Here is a 17,202-nt window from a genome sequence, read left to right on the forward strand (position 1 = left end):
TTACTTGGTGTCAGTTACATGTATAAGAAAATTATCTCTAATTATATCAAATATAATGAAATATCTAATTAATGGAAAATACGACAGATGCTTCAAAAATTCATAAGCCAACCCAAATTCTTTCTAAGCATCAACAGTCTTATGATAGAAGGAATCATACATTACATTTAACCAAGAATCAAATGTCATAACACTTTCTTACAATTTACACAACACGGATTAAACCGTTATACATTTGGCAGAGCAGTTTTCTTTTTTCAGTGTCTGAGAGAGGATTAGGACAATCGCAATCAACACCGCGTATTCTCTGAAAACCTACATTTGGACTTGGTTGATGATGGAAGAAATGACAAGCAACTGCTGTGAAACATGTAAACTGAATCTGCCATGCACCCATTAGATTCCACATGATGCTTCAAAGTGGCAGAATCCAAGAAATGTAGCATCTAAGTTGTAAGTCAATGAAGTAATTGGATTCTGTCTTCTGCCAAAATGCAGAATGCCATATGACTGACCATGATACTGAAACTGCATGAGTTCCGAGATGCGTCTCTTGCCTCCGAGATAACAGTATCGCAAATAAAGGTACCCAGTAATGGCCTGCCTGGAGTCTAATTGGAATCATCTCATCATATTCACACACTCGTCTGCAAACTGTTGATAAATCTGGATATAGTCTCACAAGCACAAGTAGTTAGTGTCTCTATTGAAGATGTTGGAGTAGTACTCATTGTAGTTAAGGTGATCCCAGAAACGACAAAGACTGAAGTCAACATGCTTCGGAGACTTGAGATACAATAGGTACAAATCTTTAAGATTTCTTTCAAATATTGTTTGAATTGTGGAAACCTGCAGCATGACATGAATGAACTCAGAAACCATTTATAATTTAAAAAACAGCCCACGAGACTTTAGACTGTGTTCACCATATCATGTCAGTGTTTTTCCATGTATATGGAATGCGAAAGATTCATCTTCTGACTGGACACAACATCCAAAGTAGAGAACTAACCATTTACCAACGACTTCAAAAGAACAAGATACAACATCAATGAGAAAAATAAGCTATTACCTTACACAGGTTTATGTCAGATTGCAAGTTTAATGGTCCTGGTCTGTTGGTTCCAGCATATAAATGACCTCCAGTTAGATGCAGCCCAAAGTCTAAAGCACATTGCAAAATGTTTTCTATGATAACAGCTACAGGCTTTGTGTCCTCAGATAAAAAGCATCTGAAAGGGAAAATAGTAAACTTGCTACAGTAAGACAACTTGTTAAACAGATGCAGAGAACTTGGAATCTGAAGTTAAAGAGCATTCAAAAATTTATTTGAGAGGTTCTGACATAACAAGGGAAAGTAGATAAGTGCCATAGAGCATTGTGGCCCCTCTTGTTTTCCTTTCCATTATTTTGTCCTCATTGATCTAAGTTGTCTTGTGATTTAACAATGAGTAATGGTTTAATGAGTAATGGTTTTGAGAGCAATATCTACGAGGTTAATCCACAATTTACTTACATGTGTAAAGCTTCCGCAAGATATGACATGTGCACAGATTCTAAGTCTAGCATGTCTTTGACCTGCGCAAGCATCACCGATCAAAAGTTAAACAATAACCTTTTCAGAAAAGCAGTAACAAATTTTGTGTCGTGCAGCCTGGCAGCTAACAACATATTATAAAAGACAAAATAATACTGGAGCGCAAAGCTCCTCATGGTTGTTTTGACTTTCGAGAGTATCATGTTTATAAATATTGCTGCCGATAGCTGACTGATAGGTTGAAAATTTTGAAGATGTACAAATTGAAACATTAGATTTATAATTTCTCATGAAATGATGGAAGTGAATCGACTGATGTTTCTTAGCAGAAGATGAGCGGTGACATTTGCTGTGTGCATGATCACTTTCTCTCAAGACAATAAAGACGATCGAAGATCGACTTCTTCAATGTCTGGTCAGTACCATCAAAACAAAGAGCAAGTCAACGAGAAAAAAATTGGACAAGTTTATTGAACATTTATGGTATATAAAAATGTGATATCACCTATTCTTCATTTTTCCATGATCTTATATTATGAAACTTGAACTCAAAACTATTATTACATTTCCCCAAGTCAAATGTGAAAAGAGATTATTTTTTACTCCCAATAATTGATCAGATTGCAAACCAGATGCTATGAAAGGATGCTCAACAGACAACCATACAAATGATTAAGAGGTTTTAGAGTAAAAAATACATCAGAGCCATTCATTAAGTGGGACAGAAATGCACCAGAATAATAACTTTGCACTAAGAAACATTTTCATGCAGTAAAAGACACCAATATACTTGGTTGTCCACAAGATTTTGTTTCTAGCCACCAGAAAGTTTAGTAGTCCTCAAATATTCTTCACCTCTTTCATTTAGCTCCATTTTCTCATTACTACATTTCTATATTTTGCAAATTACTTCTTTTAATCTTTGTCATATTCTTTCTAAACCAGAATATAGTTGTTCTCTTTTACTTTGTCAGCATCCTCTTTACTATATTGTCTACTTCATTTTCATTTTTCTTTCTCAATTTCTTATCAGGAGTCCCATTACAGAAGACAATTGTTGAATGCCTTGGAGAATTCTTGTCCGAAAAGTCAGCAATTACACTGCAGCCACATAATAGTTAAGACTCCAGAAAAGTTGATCAAATGGTCCAAATCCACCTTATTCAGAAAGTTACTTGTGTTTAGAGGAATTAATTAACATCTTCTCTAAGATATAAAACAATCAGCTTACAACATTGACTAAAATGAATCATGTGAGTAACTTCTTCCAGCATCATTTCATAATTATTCTGACAATTGAACGGTCACAAAATCACAGCAAGTCTTAGGTAACTTGAACAGACAACATTGCAGCAATGAGGTAGTTCTACACAACTTTGAGGTTGTGGAATCAATAAAAGGAAAATATCTACACATGCGGCGTAAAGATCTGCAGAAGTAACAATCCCTAAAACATGTATGGTGGAAGCCTTGTTTATTGGCAACTCTTTTTGAGGTAGAAAATATATTGTTTCAAGTAAATAAATTATACCTGATGTTTAAGGGAATGTTGAAAACGAGACCAGGAGACATTTGACAACTGTGAATGCAGATATTGTTGCAGAGCAGACAAAAAGTGATTCATTTGTTGCCTGAAAATTTGTGAAACAATTGAACAACAAGCTTTTTACCAGGCTTTTATATGTTCTTACAGTCAACAAACAATCAATTTTCAGTAGTCCTAAACATGATTCACTACAAGAAAGTAACCTGATTCTGTATGACAGCATCATGCAGCTAAATGAAAATTATGCCATCAGCAAAGGTAGAAGACTCAGTTTACAGGCCACAGTAGTATTTCAAATTCTACCATCTAATGACCTAAACAAGCATTGATCAATTCAACCAGGTTTTGTTGAAGTGACATATAATATTTTTCCACATACTTGTTGCTCTAAGGTTATGCAAAAGGTAACGGTTACCGGTGATTATTCATGGAATAAAGTGCATATGGATTCCCATTGAGTTGATAACATATCATTGACAGACCAATTTGGATCTTTTACCCGTTTGAGTAAAAATCCAAATTGGAGCATAACATCAGAAGAGAGAAGTAAGCACTTGTCTTTTACTCTTTTTGTTCCCTCTTCTTTTTCTTTGTTTAAATCAGCAAAGGTAGGTGCTGTCCATTGCTCAGTGTGGTGATACATCAGTTCCTCAAGGATAGACATGGGACTGGTACATGATAAGGTTATCATCGATAATATTCATCGAATTTCTGGTACACAATCGATTATGTATAACATGTTTCTTTGACTTCCTAGTGCCTTTTGGTGGAGATTATTATTATTTCTTTTTTTTTCTCATTTTCCAATTGCTCATATTACTTTTGGATTACTCTGAATTTTTGGAGTATTGGATTACTTTTGGAGTACTCTGAATTTTTGGAGTATTGGATTACTTTTGGATTACTCTGAATTTTTGGAGTATGCATACTCCTCTAAACAAACAGCACCATCTAAAGTTCATATGTGCACCAGTGCCCTACAAAATAATTGGTCAGTTAAATTCCTTGATAAAAGTTGCAGGCCTACATACAAGCATAGTATATTTTAGAAGGTACCATAGAGAAATCTGCAAAGATATCAGTCCCATCTGATCTCTACCCCAAATTTCCACTTTTGATCCTAAAACTGAATCCAAAATCTTGCATAAGAGGTTTTATCTTTAATATATGATGGAAAATGTTTGAAGATATCAAGCATCAATGACATGAGATGTTGGTAATGAACCTTATATATCTGATACCAACCATAACATATCTCTGATTGCATTATTAAAAATTAAAATGCATCAAAGTTTAATCTATGGTGACATCAGAAATAATGTCAAATGAGAAAAATGAATGATCAGGGCTTTGTGCTCTTAGAAGCATATGAAAAATAGAGAACTAGAATGAAAAATAGCAATGGATGTGATCTCCAAATTACCTTTGTAGAAAGAGCTACTCATATGAGCATTGGAAAGCAAAGAAATAAATTAATATGAGAAAAAGGACATGGGAAAGCCATATTAGCAGACATCAGTTTCCAGGTAAAAGGTCCTGCAGACAATGTGCAATCAGGCATTGATTGCAAACAATCTCATGGATTTTGCCATCTATGAACTCAGAACATGCATTACAAAACCATAACATACAAATGTGAACTTTATAGTAACAAAAAGACATTCATCAAGTAAAAGAAAATGATGTTAAGTACCTTAATTTTATCAAGATTTGCAAGTCTATTTTGTGAAATTTCAAATCTTGACCACGCAATACGGAACTCTGATAGGCCTGTTAGTTGAGGATTAAAATTTTCAAAAGCCAATTATAAAGTGTTTATATATTATCATATGCTAAAAAGAGCATTGCAGGGAACACAATAGCAGAATAGAAGTGGTTAAAGCATATGCATTCATCAAATAAAAAAATGTATAAGATATTTTAATTATGTATGGTTCCTTCCAAAGACGAGTCCTAGTTTTGGTGATCTTCCCTCAGTTACCACTTCTAATGAAGCTGAAAATCATCCCCACTTTTACAAATCATTAAAATAATACAACAAAACACATCCAGGACCATCAAACCAAGGTTGATGAATTGTTGATCACTTGATCTTTTATATTTACCTGCATAAGGCAAACTGGTTTGTTACTGAATGTAAGAATGTTAAGCGAAGATTCACCATAGAAATTATCTTCCAAAGGTAAGAAATTCTAGGCCTCGAAACAAACACCAAAGCTCCAACGTTGCATGGATTGAGGACTACAAATGGAAATCAACTGCTAATGAATACAGTAAGAAACAATTTAAAATCTTGGACTGGAGGCTGCAAATACATTTTCATTTTCTATTACATTTTTGTTTTCAGAAAAAGCATAGACATATTGCAACAGAAGTTTTTATTGACGAATTCTCACTTCTCAGAGCAATCATAATGGTCTCTTCAACTCGTTAACTGATTGTGTTAATAGGATGTTGTGCTCAAGATTAGCACAAGGCCCCTTGTCTGTCTCCTAAGAGTTGGATCTTTTGTTTCCCAACCAAATTGGGCTCTAGCACCTTAACAGTCCTATTTTAGACTGAAATGTGGCTGCCAATTGTCCAAACTGAACATCCTGCTGTTGTCAATTGGGCTGAACCATCATCAAGATTATTTAATCTCAAATGATGGGTTAGACTAGACTGCTCCAGTTTTTGTAACAACAGAAAGGTTATCAGGCTGAAAATACGTGGAAATCCCATGGACATCCTAGCAAATGCCACTTCACCAAGAAAATAAAAACCATTTCATAGAGCTTAGGCTTTGCACGTATATCATTAAGTGTGGTTTTCCAACAAAAAAAGAAAAAAAAAAAAGAAGAAAAAGCAATCAGATATGCAATTGCAACCCATACACCATTCAGTATACTATGGACCTCTAAACTCATCCATGGGAAAAGATCTTTCACTAGAGCACTTTGACTTTTATGTTATGCAATACACGGCATGAGTTGAAACAATAAACACCATACCCATCTACCAAAACATGCCTATGTTTTGCATGTACATTCCATAATCTCTCAATCCAACTCTCGTCTCTCATCATACTCTTCAAATTTTTGCTCTCCTCTGTCACAGTCACTTACTGTCTAACCATTTTTTCCACTAATCCAGCAAGCAACAAGAAGATTCCACTCATGGCAGAAACATCCAACGAGGTAGGCCCCCCTCCACCACCCTGCACTCTTCCTCTTTCCTGTTTCTTTCGTGTCCACTTTTACTCTCTGTTTTCTTTTTCTTATTCATATAGGATTACTAGACTAGTGATTTCCAGCAAATTATCTGGCAAAACTCAGAAGGCCAGTATATCAGCCACAATAGAATCAGAAGATTCAGAACTGGTCTATCTTGATCCAGATCAGATCAAGATCAGCCCATATTAAAAATTACTGTTCCTGACAATTTTGCTCTAATGTCATCTAATTTTGATGATAATAAGTTTAGACTCTTCTTCGACCAGGTGAAAAGCTCAAAGCTGCAGCAACTAAAAAAAATTGCTCATAAAAGGTTACCTTTATATAGTACCAGACCTCAACTAAAGAAAAAGCGGCAAGTCTGACTTGAATGAGATAATGAAAGATCTCAGCATAAATATTCAGTGCAGCTGGTGTCACAATAATTTTGATGGGCCAGTCAACTTTGTAACCCAACAACATAAAATCAAAGATATTGAGACCTGCCAATTGAACTTTCAAATTTTATCATTAGACAAACCAATATAAATTTGCCAGTACTGATTTTGAAGTTTACTAGAAAATATAGGCAACAGAAGATTGATTACATACCAGCTGAAGAATTTGATACAGGCACAATGCTTTGTCCATTCATGTACACATATAACCTCTCCTTGTATTGATCAGTCTCACATGAAGATCTTTGTAATGACAACTCAAGGATCCCTTGCATCTCTGCTACTTTCTTCTCTGGTTCAGCAACAGACCATTTCTTGAAGGAAAAAACACTAATATATCTTAAAACATAAGAAAAATAGAAATTGACCTACAGGATACTATACTTATATGAATGCTTTCAGGAGAGTACCTGTTTACAAACAGAAATAATAAATGTATCTGCCCAGTCTGCCAGTTCCATAAAATGATATCGCCGCAATGCCAACAAATGTTCATGCAGATCAAAACCTTCCTCGAGCAACTTGATAGCAAAGTTGCTGACATACTTGTATCTTCAGTGGTCAAGGAACAAAGACTGAAACCTATGCTAAAACTTGGTACGGAACATCATTATATTTAAAAACCACTAGTAAAAGCTTATGCATCATGTAGCAAATATTGTGTTGCCAAAAATAACAATAATAAACTACAGAACGTACACAAGCTATATACACTACAACTTTTACAACTAAATTTGGAGATGATAAATACAAAACATTTTCAGAACCTTAGTCCTTTGAATCCAAGCCAAGGGATCAGCTATAAACCCATCAACATCTCTTAATTTCACCTCCATCCTTAAGCTTCTACTTCTTAAATACTTAGCATGAATTTTCAATTGGACTGCAATAGTTATCATTATGGATATCCTAGTGTCCAAAAATGAATTTACCTATAACTTACATACTTTATTTCTAATCTCAAGTTCACGTTTTGTTGATTTTCTTGTAAGGAAGCATCTTCATGTATGTCAACATGAAAATCCCTCAGCACGAGAGAACTTTTACTGTCAATAACAAGCTTTGGAAATTCAGTGGAACTTTCTAAAGGTCAAAGCAAAATTCTACAAAGAAATGAACAAGACAAAACAAACAGAAATTTTCAATTATCATCCTGTTCTAGACATAACTGTGACGACTTGCCCTACCCAGACCACTAAACATTCATAATTGATGAAAACATAATGAAGAACCAAAGATAAAGCAAAGTTAATTTACAATCTTAAGAAGTCATGTTGGCATAGCACTCAATTTTTTAGAGTAAAAGAAAAACTAAATGGATGTGTATATCAAGATAGCATAACATCTAAATAACTGACTTTCATGAAGGTATCACAATGTGCTAGAGAAAGAATCTCCTATGATCAAGACATTCAACAGTAAACAATCAATTTGCACTAAGAAGAATAGCAACATAAAGCTCCACGTAAAAATTGGTTCATTACTAGCCATGGCGAGGAGAAAATACCACCATATTTATATTTCATTATAGTGGAAGCAATTAAAGAATATAAAAGTGGATTCAAGGATACTGAAGCAATATCTCTTGCACTATGCATTTGTCTATGACAACATCAGGTGGCATCTCAAACTCTGCCCCTGAATCATGCCACTTGTCTTCAGCACAAGATTCAATTTCATTAGAATAATGTAATGAACCCACCCAGAGTGCCCCCCCAGAAACGCTTGAAGGAAGATGCCCTGGTGTGTGGTGTGCCTCTATTGATGTATTTGATGAACATGTGGGCTTTAAATCTGGTTGGTCTTTATTACTATGTTGTACAGAGTCAGCCAAGATTCCATTACTGCCTACAGTAGCAAGATTTGAATTCCCAATCCTAGAAGCTTCAACTTCCAACCCATTATCAGGAGTGGCTAAAACATTTATCGAGAAATTACAAGGATCAACCACCGAGGAGAAGTCAAAGTATGGGAAATGTGAACGGTGTCTCTTATTGGAGCTTCTATCTTTTAAAATGTCCATATTACTAAACCAAGAAAATCTTGTCAAAATCGGGTTGGCACTAAGATCATAGTATTCATTGGAGTTCCATGATGAAAAAATGTCGTGACACCAAGGTCCAATTCTAGCATTCATGAATTCAAATCTTCCAACCGTATCTAATTTTGAACTGAATGGAACAATAACTTTATCAGATACTGATTTTGTATTTTCCAGGGTTCCTGAGTTCTCATCAGTCATCTGAATACTTTGCGGAGCTAAGCATGGTTGCTTTGGACCTCTGTAGTTGATGATGTGATAGAAAGGAGCCTTCAGAAGTCCTACTGGCCAGAAATTGTCAGAATTGTAGTTCTCATCTGAAAGAACTGGAGTCATGACTGGTTTTTCATCTCCACAACAAAAGGAGACAGAACTACTTGTCTTTTCATTCTTATAATGATGAACAGCAGGTCCATGTTGTTTAGGCATACTATAACAAGAGGCTTGAGAGAAGCACAGCCTTCCAATTTCATTGGAGTTTGGGAATGGAATTTTAATTGTATAACAGGGCAATGAATCCGAATGCAGAAGATATTCTGGTGGCATTACATGATTGCCTGAAGTAAGGAAACCCTCAGACTCAGTTTCCTCTTCAGAACTATAAAAAGAGTTTTCTGAATTGTGCAATGAATCCAGTTCATATGAAGACTCCTCAGATGTATAAGAAGCATCAGTAGCGTTTTGAGTTGTACATCTAAAATCAAAAAACGGCTGACATTAGATAGTATATTATGAACATCAAATGACAAATGACAATGATATCAAACCATGTATCAGATGTGTGAGTGAATGGAATATGTACGATTTGTTGAAATAAATTAGACATGAAGAATCATACATCCTGGTAGCTTCTGGCTCATCGGTTGTTGCAGAGAAGACATAATCGGCACCAGAAAGCAAAATGATGGGAATATTAGGACTTCTTCCACTGTACAAGCTCTGGGCATTATTAAAGGGAATTACCTACAAGAAAATTACTTAAATAAATGCATATTAGAAAATAAATTTGCTTGGTGAATCAAGCAATATCTAGACAAAATAATTAATTGGTGATTCACTTACAAAATAATTATTTGGTGAATCACTTCAATATTTTTTCTTCAAAAATGTCAATATCTAGACAAAACACAGTGATTGTGCCAAAATAAATACTAGCTTAATTCCTTAGACAATGACAGGAAACTCAAAAGCAAAACAAGTAAATTTGGAGATAATAGAACAAATTAAAGAAAGAACAACCAGCATAAAAATTCAAAATAAACAGCAGGCATATACTTACAATAAGCATCTATCTTATCTCAAACTAGAAACATTTTTCAAAAGATCAAAGAAAAAATATATCTCAAACTTTCACTTGAGCAAAAACTGAAGTTTACTGTCACAAAAAAGAAACAGAAATGCTCCATAAGTGGGTGGTTAAGGGTTTTCTAGAAAAAGGATGAAAGAATCCTTTTACCAAACTGAAGGATATCTTCCACAAACGTCATATCCTTGTAACAGGTATTAACATTTTTGGAGTCAAATAAACTTCCATATGATTGTTTTTCCGTTTGTGAAGTCCTTGTTCACTAATGAATTTAGAGCAGTAGTGTATTCATGTTGACAATCTCCCTCTCACTCCTTAGCATTATGCACACAAGAGGGACCTTATTCTCTAATAATTACCTCAATGAATTCATTGCCAAAACTATAGTGAAGGTGAAACCACTCAGAAACTCCTAATATTCGGTAAGGTTTTCATGTAGAGGTCACCTTGACAAGACTGGCCAGCACAAAACTCCAATCTGCACCAAGTGTGTGGCTCTACATCACTTGCAAGCTCAAAGCCTCAGTCAATTGGCAAGAACCCATGTTGAACCATGCTCAATTCCTCATAATTCACAACCCTCACTTCCACTTAAGTTCCATAAAAGGATGATTGTCTAAACTCGCATATTTATTAATTATTAGTAATTTAGTATGAGTATACCAAATGTAGGTTAGTATTAATAAATTCAATAAGTTTATTGCATAACAGAAATGTGTAAATTTTGTCTGCCAACATACTAAAATATTCCTTATGATAGGAAGAACAAGAATTTTGCCGAAGGAAAATCACAATAATGCAAAACAAAACTGAGCAATGAACAGGTACAAATGAAGGGCAGAAGCTAAATAAATCTATGTCAGATGGTCAACAAGCTCATTGAGTTAATAGAGCATTAGACAGAGACAACAAACTGTTTGAGGAAACAACAAAGATGATTTATAATACTAGGTTTAATAGGGCAGCAAACAAAATCCACCAATAGAAATCTATTCACAAGGTAAAGTTATCTTACTACACACCAGTACATCTTAAGTTTACTCGTGCTATGTTCAAGTGCCTTGCAACTTTAACTCTATAGCAATGCAATACTATCATGTCAGCATAACATGGCTAGGTGCATCTCTAACAGTAGAGATAGGCAGGGATCCAACATGAGAGCAAAGGAAGACAGTGGATCTGTTCAAGCATCAATTCATGTAAACCCTAGCAAGTATCAATGGATTTCAAGATTCATGTGCCATGCCTGAATGATACATTCTGACTTGAACAACTGCCAATTATGCCACAACTAAGCTCCTACTAATATGATGTATTCTCCATTTGCCTTCACCGAAAGGGGAAAGTTGCAAGGAGAAGGAACCTCTAAACTTCCACTGCTTTTAATAAATGGATGTGAGACATCAGTGGTAGCCTGGTGGATGTAAGAAAATAACCACCAAACAGAAATGCCAGTATAATAGCTGACAATTCACTGGCTGATCAAAAAATTCAAAAATGAAATGTGTTGACAAAATTTCAGCACCGATTGAATACATACATGGATAAACCAATAGAGGTTTATAATGTGTCGAATACAGTCTTTGAATGATTGAAGATCAAAAGGTTCAGATTGCCACCACCAATCACACATAATCATAATTATCTTAGCAGAACTAACAAGCAATAGATGAACCAACAAGTAACATTCAATAAACGAGCAAGTGATAAAGAAAAAACTATGATAGAGTAAAACAACATGATTGTTCAAGGCTTTGATAACTCCTTCAATGTTGTAAAACTGCAAGCCAAACAACACATATATTAAATGACTATAAGCCTGAAACAACATAATTATAATTAGTGTGATGATACATAAGTCTGAAAGAATGGATAGCACCTCAACTGCAAGATAATAGGTAGGTCTAACATGTGCAAATTTTGAATGCTACACAATAATAAATCTAGCTAATCTTATGCATTCTAATATTGCTCTGGAAGGAAGGAAGATATCCATGATAGTATCACTCTAATTGAGCTGATCGAGATTATAGCACACAGCTGATATATGGGGAAAAATGGCCAGAATCAGATACTAAAGATATAACCTAAAATCAATAATTTGTCACAGGCAATATCACCACTCTTACCATGTGATTCATCCTCTCATATCTAATGTCAGATTTTGAGAAAAACACTTGAAGCTTTTCGAGCATCATCTGGTATATATTTTGTCTCTGACAAATCAAGGCTTCAATTCTCTGCTTGCAAAATGTTAATGAGTTTGAGAGGAATGCTGAATCAGTTGACATGCCAACCCAACAAGGAAGAATTTCCTCAATATTTGCCAAATTGCAATGTGAATTAGCGCTTCTTCCAACAAAATCAAAATTAAATAAGCTCAGAAACTTGACAAGAACTTGAAGTTGTAGCCCAGCTCGGACAAGGGGACGATGAACATCTTTCAGAAAGCAAGGAACTGAGATGCCAATTTGCTCCTGGAATTTTAACCTCAAACAGAAATAAAATAAATAAATAAAGCTGAACACAAACATCAGTATTTAGGAAAAAGCTGTGTGTGTGTGTATATATATATGAATTTGCGTGTATAAATGATGTGAACACATGTCACCAAAGAAAAGATATATTATGTGAAAATCTCATGTTGTGGCTGAAAAGAAACAGGAAGAAAGTACCTTGATTTCTGTCAGAAATAACTTATCAACAGATTCACTTGCAGCATTAGATTTTGTTGACTTGTGCACAAAAAACTCTCTGTAAGGATCATCAATGCTTGCACGAAAAATCCATGATTTGATGAAGCCACAGTAGGGTTCACATGAACCAACAAAGAGATGCTTGAGAAGTGCATGATGAATAGGATCAGCATTCTTTTGAAAACAGGAAAAAGAGAAATTTGTCAGCCTTACCATGAATTTAATTTCAATTTTGAGAGTTAGCTTCAAAGGACTATGTGCGCAAAGTTTGCAAGCAAACAGTGTCATGAATCAAATTCATATATAATATGCCATCTACTAGGGGTTTTACTTCATATTCAAGTAAAACAATGGCCAAGAATACTGTCTAGTTCATTGTATGGCAAATATTCAGACACACTACAAAGCCAAGAGGAAGTTATCAATAGCTGAACTGCATTATAATTTCTGATCCTACTAAAAGCAACAAAATGTCACAAGAAAGCCAATTATGAAGCTCCAAGTTCCTCTGAACAGTGTAGCCACTTTATAGTTGCAAAATTATGCATATTCAGAGGCATAAAAGAGCAATTATATGGCTAGAGGGCTCCCTGCTAGTGATTTACAAGTTAAGTGATCATACATTTCCAGGTGGAGTGCATGTACAAAGCATTTTTCCAAGCTACAATAGTTGGCGTTATGTGGACAAGAAATAAGTAGAAGAGGAACGGTTCATGCATGTACTTTTACTTCTTTAAATACAGCAAGTTCAGGATGTAGCAGATGGTGGAAAGACTAAAAACAGGTGCCCGAGGATAATGACAAACATAATTTATCACCAAGGAAGCTTCAGACAGAGGATTTTGGAGAGAGGGAAGAGGTAGTCAAGATGTGGCACTGTTGAAAATTCATATCCTTCTATCAGATTCATGTAAAGATCAGTTGCATTTCTCATATTATATAAGTACATAAGATGGATTAAATATGGTACTTATGCAGACTAATAACTCTCTATTAGGGGAAAAGGAAGTGCTTAACCAAATGAACAAGACTTTTGACTAACGAGAAAATACAAAGAATATGCACAACAAACTTTCCTAAAACCTAAACATTTAGCTATTAAACCATTAAATCAAAATCGATCGACATAATAACTTTTAGTATGCACTTGTCTGACAATAAGTTTGGCCTGTCATTCAGACTTAGAATTTCTATGTGCATGTCAAAAAATTATTCCTCTATTAAAAATTAAAAAAAACTTAATTCAAAATGTAAAGAAAGTAACGCCTTTTCAAAGACTTTAAATAGGCATTGGCTTTGCAATACAATCAAAATGAAAGTTCATGACCAAGTCATAATGACAAGACATAGGACATATATCACAAGTCATCCTGGCCAATGTTATAATAAATGAAAAATTATATTCTCTAGGCTCTTGATACAAACATCTCAAGTGAAAATAATTATAAATGCATTAAACATATTAGCAAAGGATGCTAATCAAGTAAGGAAATAAGACAAAACATATGCAGACTACACAAATAAAGTAATAGAAAAAATTGAGATTAGACAAAAGTTTTGATAGGCTTACACGTAACTGAAGATACAAATATGAGAGTAAATCTACTCCTCTTGGGAAGTTATGAAACTCTATGTTGGTCTCAGCTGTCAAAGCCTCTCTAGATACAGCAAGATCAGCAAACCTGGGAAAACAGATGTTTCCCAGGGATTCAATTTGTGTTCTCAATTCATTGGTGTGCAGAAAAACTTCCAGAAGAGTAATTCCTGATTGAGAAATTTTTGTGTATCCACATGATCCATCAGGAATGTGAACAGATTTCTCAAACGTCATTGCTGAGCGCCTCAACTTAACAGATGCTTGCATAGTATTCAAGGCACCAAAGTATCCTTGAAGAACTTTTTTAACAGCTACAGCAAACGCTTGGTTAATCAAACTATAAGGTGGTTGCATCCATATTTCATTCATATTAACAACTTTCCTATTTGGGGGTGATCCTAGAAGATCTTCTAAAAAATTGGTGTCTTCTAGACTAGTACTTCCCTCTCCCTTGTCTTCACTTTGTTGTACATCTCGATTTGCACACTGATAAAAGTTAACAAACTTCTGGAGTAAGCATACAACAAGACCTGAGTGGCTTATACATTTAAGAATCTTTCCCAAAGCGTTGGTGCTCAATGATCGACACCATAAAGTAGGGACTCTATGAAAAGTTCTATCAGCTGGACTTGAAGAGAATATTGCTGCGAGCTTATCAATTTCCATTATGGATGACTTTATGCCTAGCAATGCATTTACAACCAGATGAACCAAATTAGCCTCCTGCAGAGAAAATGATAAAAGAGGATAAAATTATTACACCTTTGGCAATATTGAGCGCTGAAAGGTAAAGAATCTAGTACATATAGGAACATCAAATTTACAATTCATAATGTAGATATATGCCAGTTATTTAGTAAACAAAACCAAAGGTCTTATATTTGTGTATCTGCAAAGACCATAGCATAGGAAACATCCCATCCTAGAAGATGACTGAAAAATCAATCATCAAGATCAATAACAGGCTATCTTTCTTTATCAAATCTGTGCAAATTTCTAAAGCATCTAATGGGTAATTGGTGAAGATAAAGAAAAAAAAATATTACTCCCTTAAGCATTGACGTATACAACCAAGAAAAATTTGTGGTTTTTCATCATAGTAAAACCCAATCGTTTTTACCGCACACATTCAAGACAACCAATCAAATGTCCCTCTCTCATAGCTAGACACATTTGAAAGCTTTTTAGCATTATTCTGTTTTTGTTTCCCCTGAACCTTCCTCGGTGTGCCAAGGTTACATAATCCCATCAGCTGCGCACTTCCTGCATTCGTCCATCCCAACATCAACATAATTTTGTACTACTGTAATTGTTTCTATTCTTCGAAAACCAAAATGCAATCAATCTCATTTTATCATCCGATTGGCAATTAATATATCCATTTTTCAACAGACCCCCATGAATAGCCCTCAAAAAGATTTCTTTTTAAAAAAAAGCGGAGTCTTTATCCTAGTGTCAGACATATTACCGAAAAAATGAAATGGAAGAATGGCCAATAGGGAATTATAATTGCCCAAGAATTGACTCACAGAAATTAAAGAAGATTCGTATATCGGATCTTGTGATTGGCCGCAAGAATCAGCGGATCGAACTCTGCCGCTCTCGGAGGGGATCGATTCCCACGTCTTGGGAGGAACCCATGGGTCGTCCACCCTTAGGGTCCGAAGCAGCGAGGAAAAGTTCGGATCTATCTCCATAAGGTACACGGGGAGAGGCCACTCCGCAGACCTGCGTGCTTCGGGTTAGGGTTTATGATTTCTTTTCCTCCTCTCTTCTTTTCCGTGTAGCTTTCGAAAGGTGCGGGTTTTTTCCCGCTCTCCGATGATGAAACGAGGGACCTTTCGCAAATCTCAAAGCAAGCGATTACGCCGAGACCGAAACCTAGGTCCAGGTCGCTCTTCCTATTCCCGCCCTCATCTCATCTCCGGTCTTTTCGTTCTTGTTCCGTTCCCAACCATCACTGGAGACGGATCTCCCGTGAAAACCGCCAGCAGGAATGCACGGAGAAAGAGAGGGGAGAGTCTACTTCATGGAGGTGAGCGGCGACTATCCGGCGTCGAACAGGTCATAGGCGGTCCCTCCCGGTGGTTCAGCACCCACGGCAGTGGCGCTGCAGTCTCCGGCGGTCGGTGGGGCAGCGGCGGTGGAACTGGAGAAGCAGGAGACCGCAAGGAATATGTCCTGACGGCCCAAAACAGGTCAGCAGACTGCCAACTTTAACTGCACGAAATTATTATCCACCCGCCTTCTTACCAGTCTTACGTCTAAACACCCGCGGCATGTCCAATCACAAGGCAGGTAGCACAAAGAAATATACAGACAAGAGAAAGTATTTGTGTGTTCTTTCAAATCTAAGACGTGAATTGATTGGAAAATACTTAAATTTGTTATAATTTTTTAAGTATTTGTCAAATTCATTCGATACTCGAAATTATATTTGTTCATTCTGTTACTAAGTTTGAGATAATCCAATACTTGTATGCGTTTACATATTCGCTTATTACAATGTGAATATGGATAGGTATCAGATCTAAGTTCATGCATTATAACATCTTCAATATCTATGTCCTAAGATCTATTTATCTTTGCTCTTTGAGCTTTTATTGAATTTATTATATGGTCAAGACTACAAAAAAAATGAAGATTGGTCATCGTCACAACAATTCAGAGGCTGACACATTGGCACCCAATCCAGCACTACACGAGCAACGAAGGTGTCTACATCATGAATCTTACCTCAAAAGGTTTCAGATCTTGAGATAAGAACACTCTGAGAAAGGTTCATGACAAAGTTGGCCTGTGCACTGCATTCTGGTAGCCAACACTTTCC

The 17,202-nt window shown here is 35.7% G+C and overlaps 1 protein-coding gene across 5 annotated transcripts; it reads right to left on the reverse strand.

Annotated features, from left to right (window-relative positions):
- Window positions 1-91: 91 nt before the first annotated feature.
- On the reverse strand, window positions 92-16,694 carry LOC104000382 (uncharacterized). 5 transcript variants are annotated; one of them, XM_018819930.2, is made up of 14 exons: window positions 15,902-16,688; window positions 14,346-15,095; window positions 12,755-12,949; window positions 12,209-12,556; window positions 9,612-9,736; window positions 8,304-9,467; window positions 7,143-7,277; window positions 6,887-7,062; window positions 6,614-6,789; window positions 4,777-4,853; window positions 3,069-3,168; window positions 1,517-1,578; window positions 1,073-1,232; window positions 92-849 (listed from the first exon to the last, which is right to left on the reverse strand). In XM_018819930.2, exons 1-14 carry the CDS (start codon window positions 16,067-16,069, stop codon window positions 679-681), a joined length of 3,807 nt encoding a protein of 1,268 aa, XP_018675475.2. In that variant the 5' UTR covers window positions 16,070-16,688; the 3' UTR covers window positions 92-678. The 5 variants fall into 5 exon arrangements, 4 of the variants coding, with proteins under 4 accessions (XP_018675475.2, XP_018675476.2, XP_009420686.2 ...); XM_018819931.2 differs by having other exon boundaries at window positions 6,614-6,777; window positions 15,902-16,687; XM_009422411.3 differs by having other exon boundaries at window positions 6,887-7,046; window positions 7,143-7,284; window positions 15,902-16,680.
- Window positions 16,695-17,202: the final 508 nt, after the last annotated feature.

Source organism: Musa acuminata, chromosome BXJ1-10 (genome assembly GCF_036884655.1).
Source record: "Musa acuminata AAA Group cultivar baxijiao chromosome BXJ1-10, Cavendish_Baxijiao_AAA, whole genome shotgun sequence".
Classification (NCBI taxonomy): Eukaryota; Viridiplantae; Streptophyta; class Magnoliopsida; order Zingiberales; family Musaceae; genus Musa; species Musa acuminata.

What these genes read in the sequence shown, in the direction of transcription:
- LOC104000382 (XM_018819930.2), bottom strand. Translation starts at nt 16,069, where the DNA reads ATGGAGATAGATCCGAACTTTTCCTCGCTGCTTCGGACCCTAAGGGTG. An exon ending in AGGTCTGGTACTATATAAAG is followed by an intron (nt 4,854 to 6,613) that starts GTAACCTTTTAT and finishes CTCAACTAACAG; the next exon opens with GCCTATCAGAGTTCCGTATT. An exon ending in CTGACATAAACCTGTGTAAG is followed by an intron (nt 850 to 1,072) that starts GTAATAGCTTAT and finishes GTCATGCTGCAG; the next exon opens with GTTTCCACAATTCAAACAAT.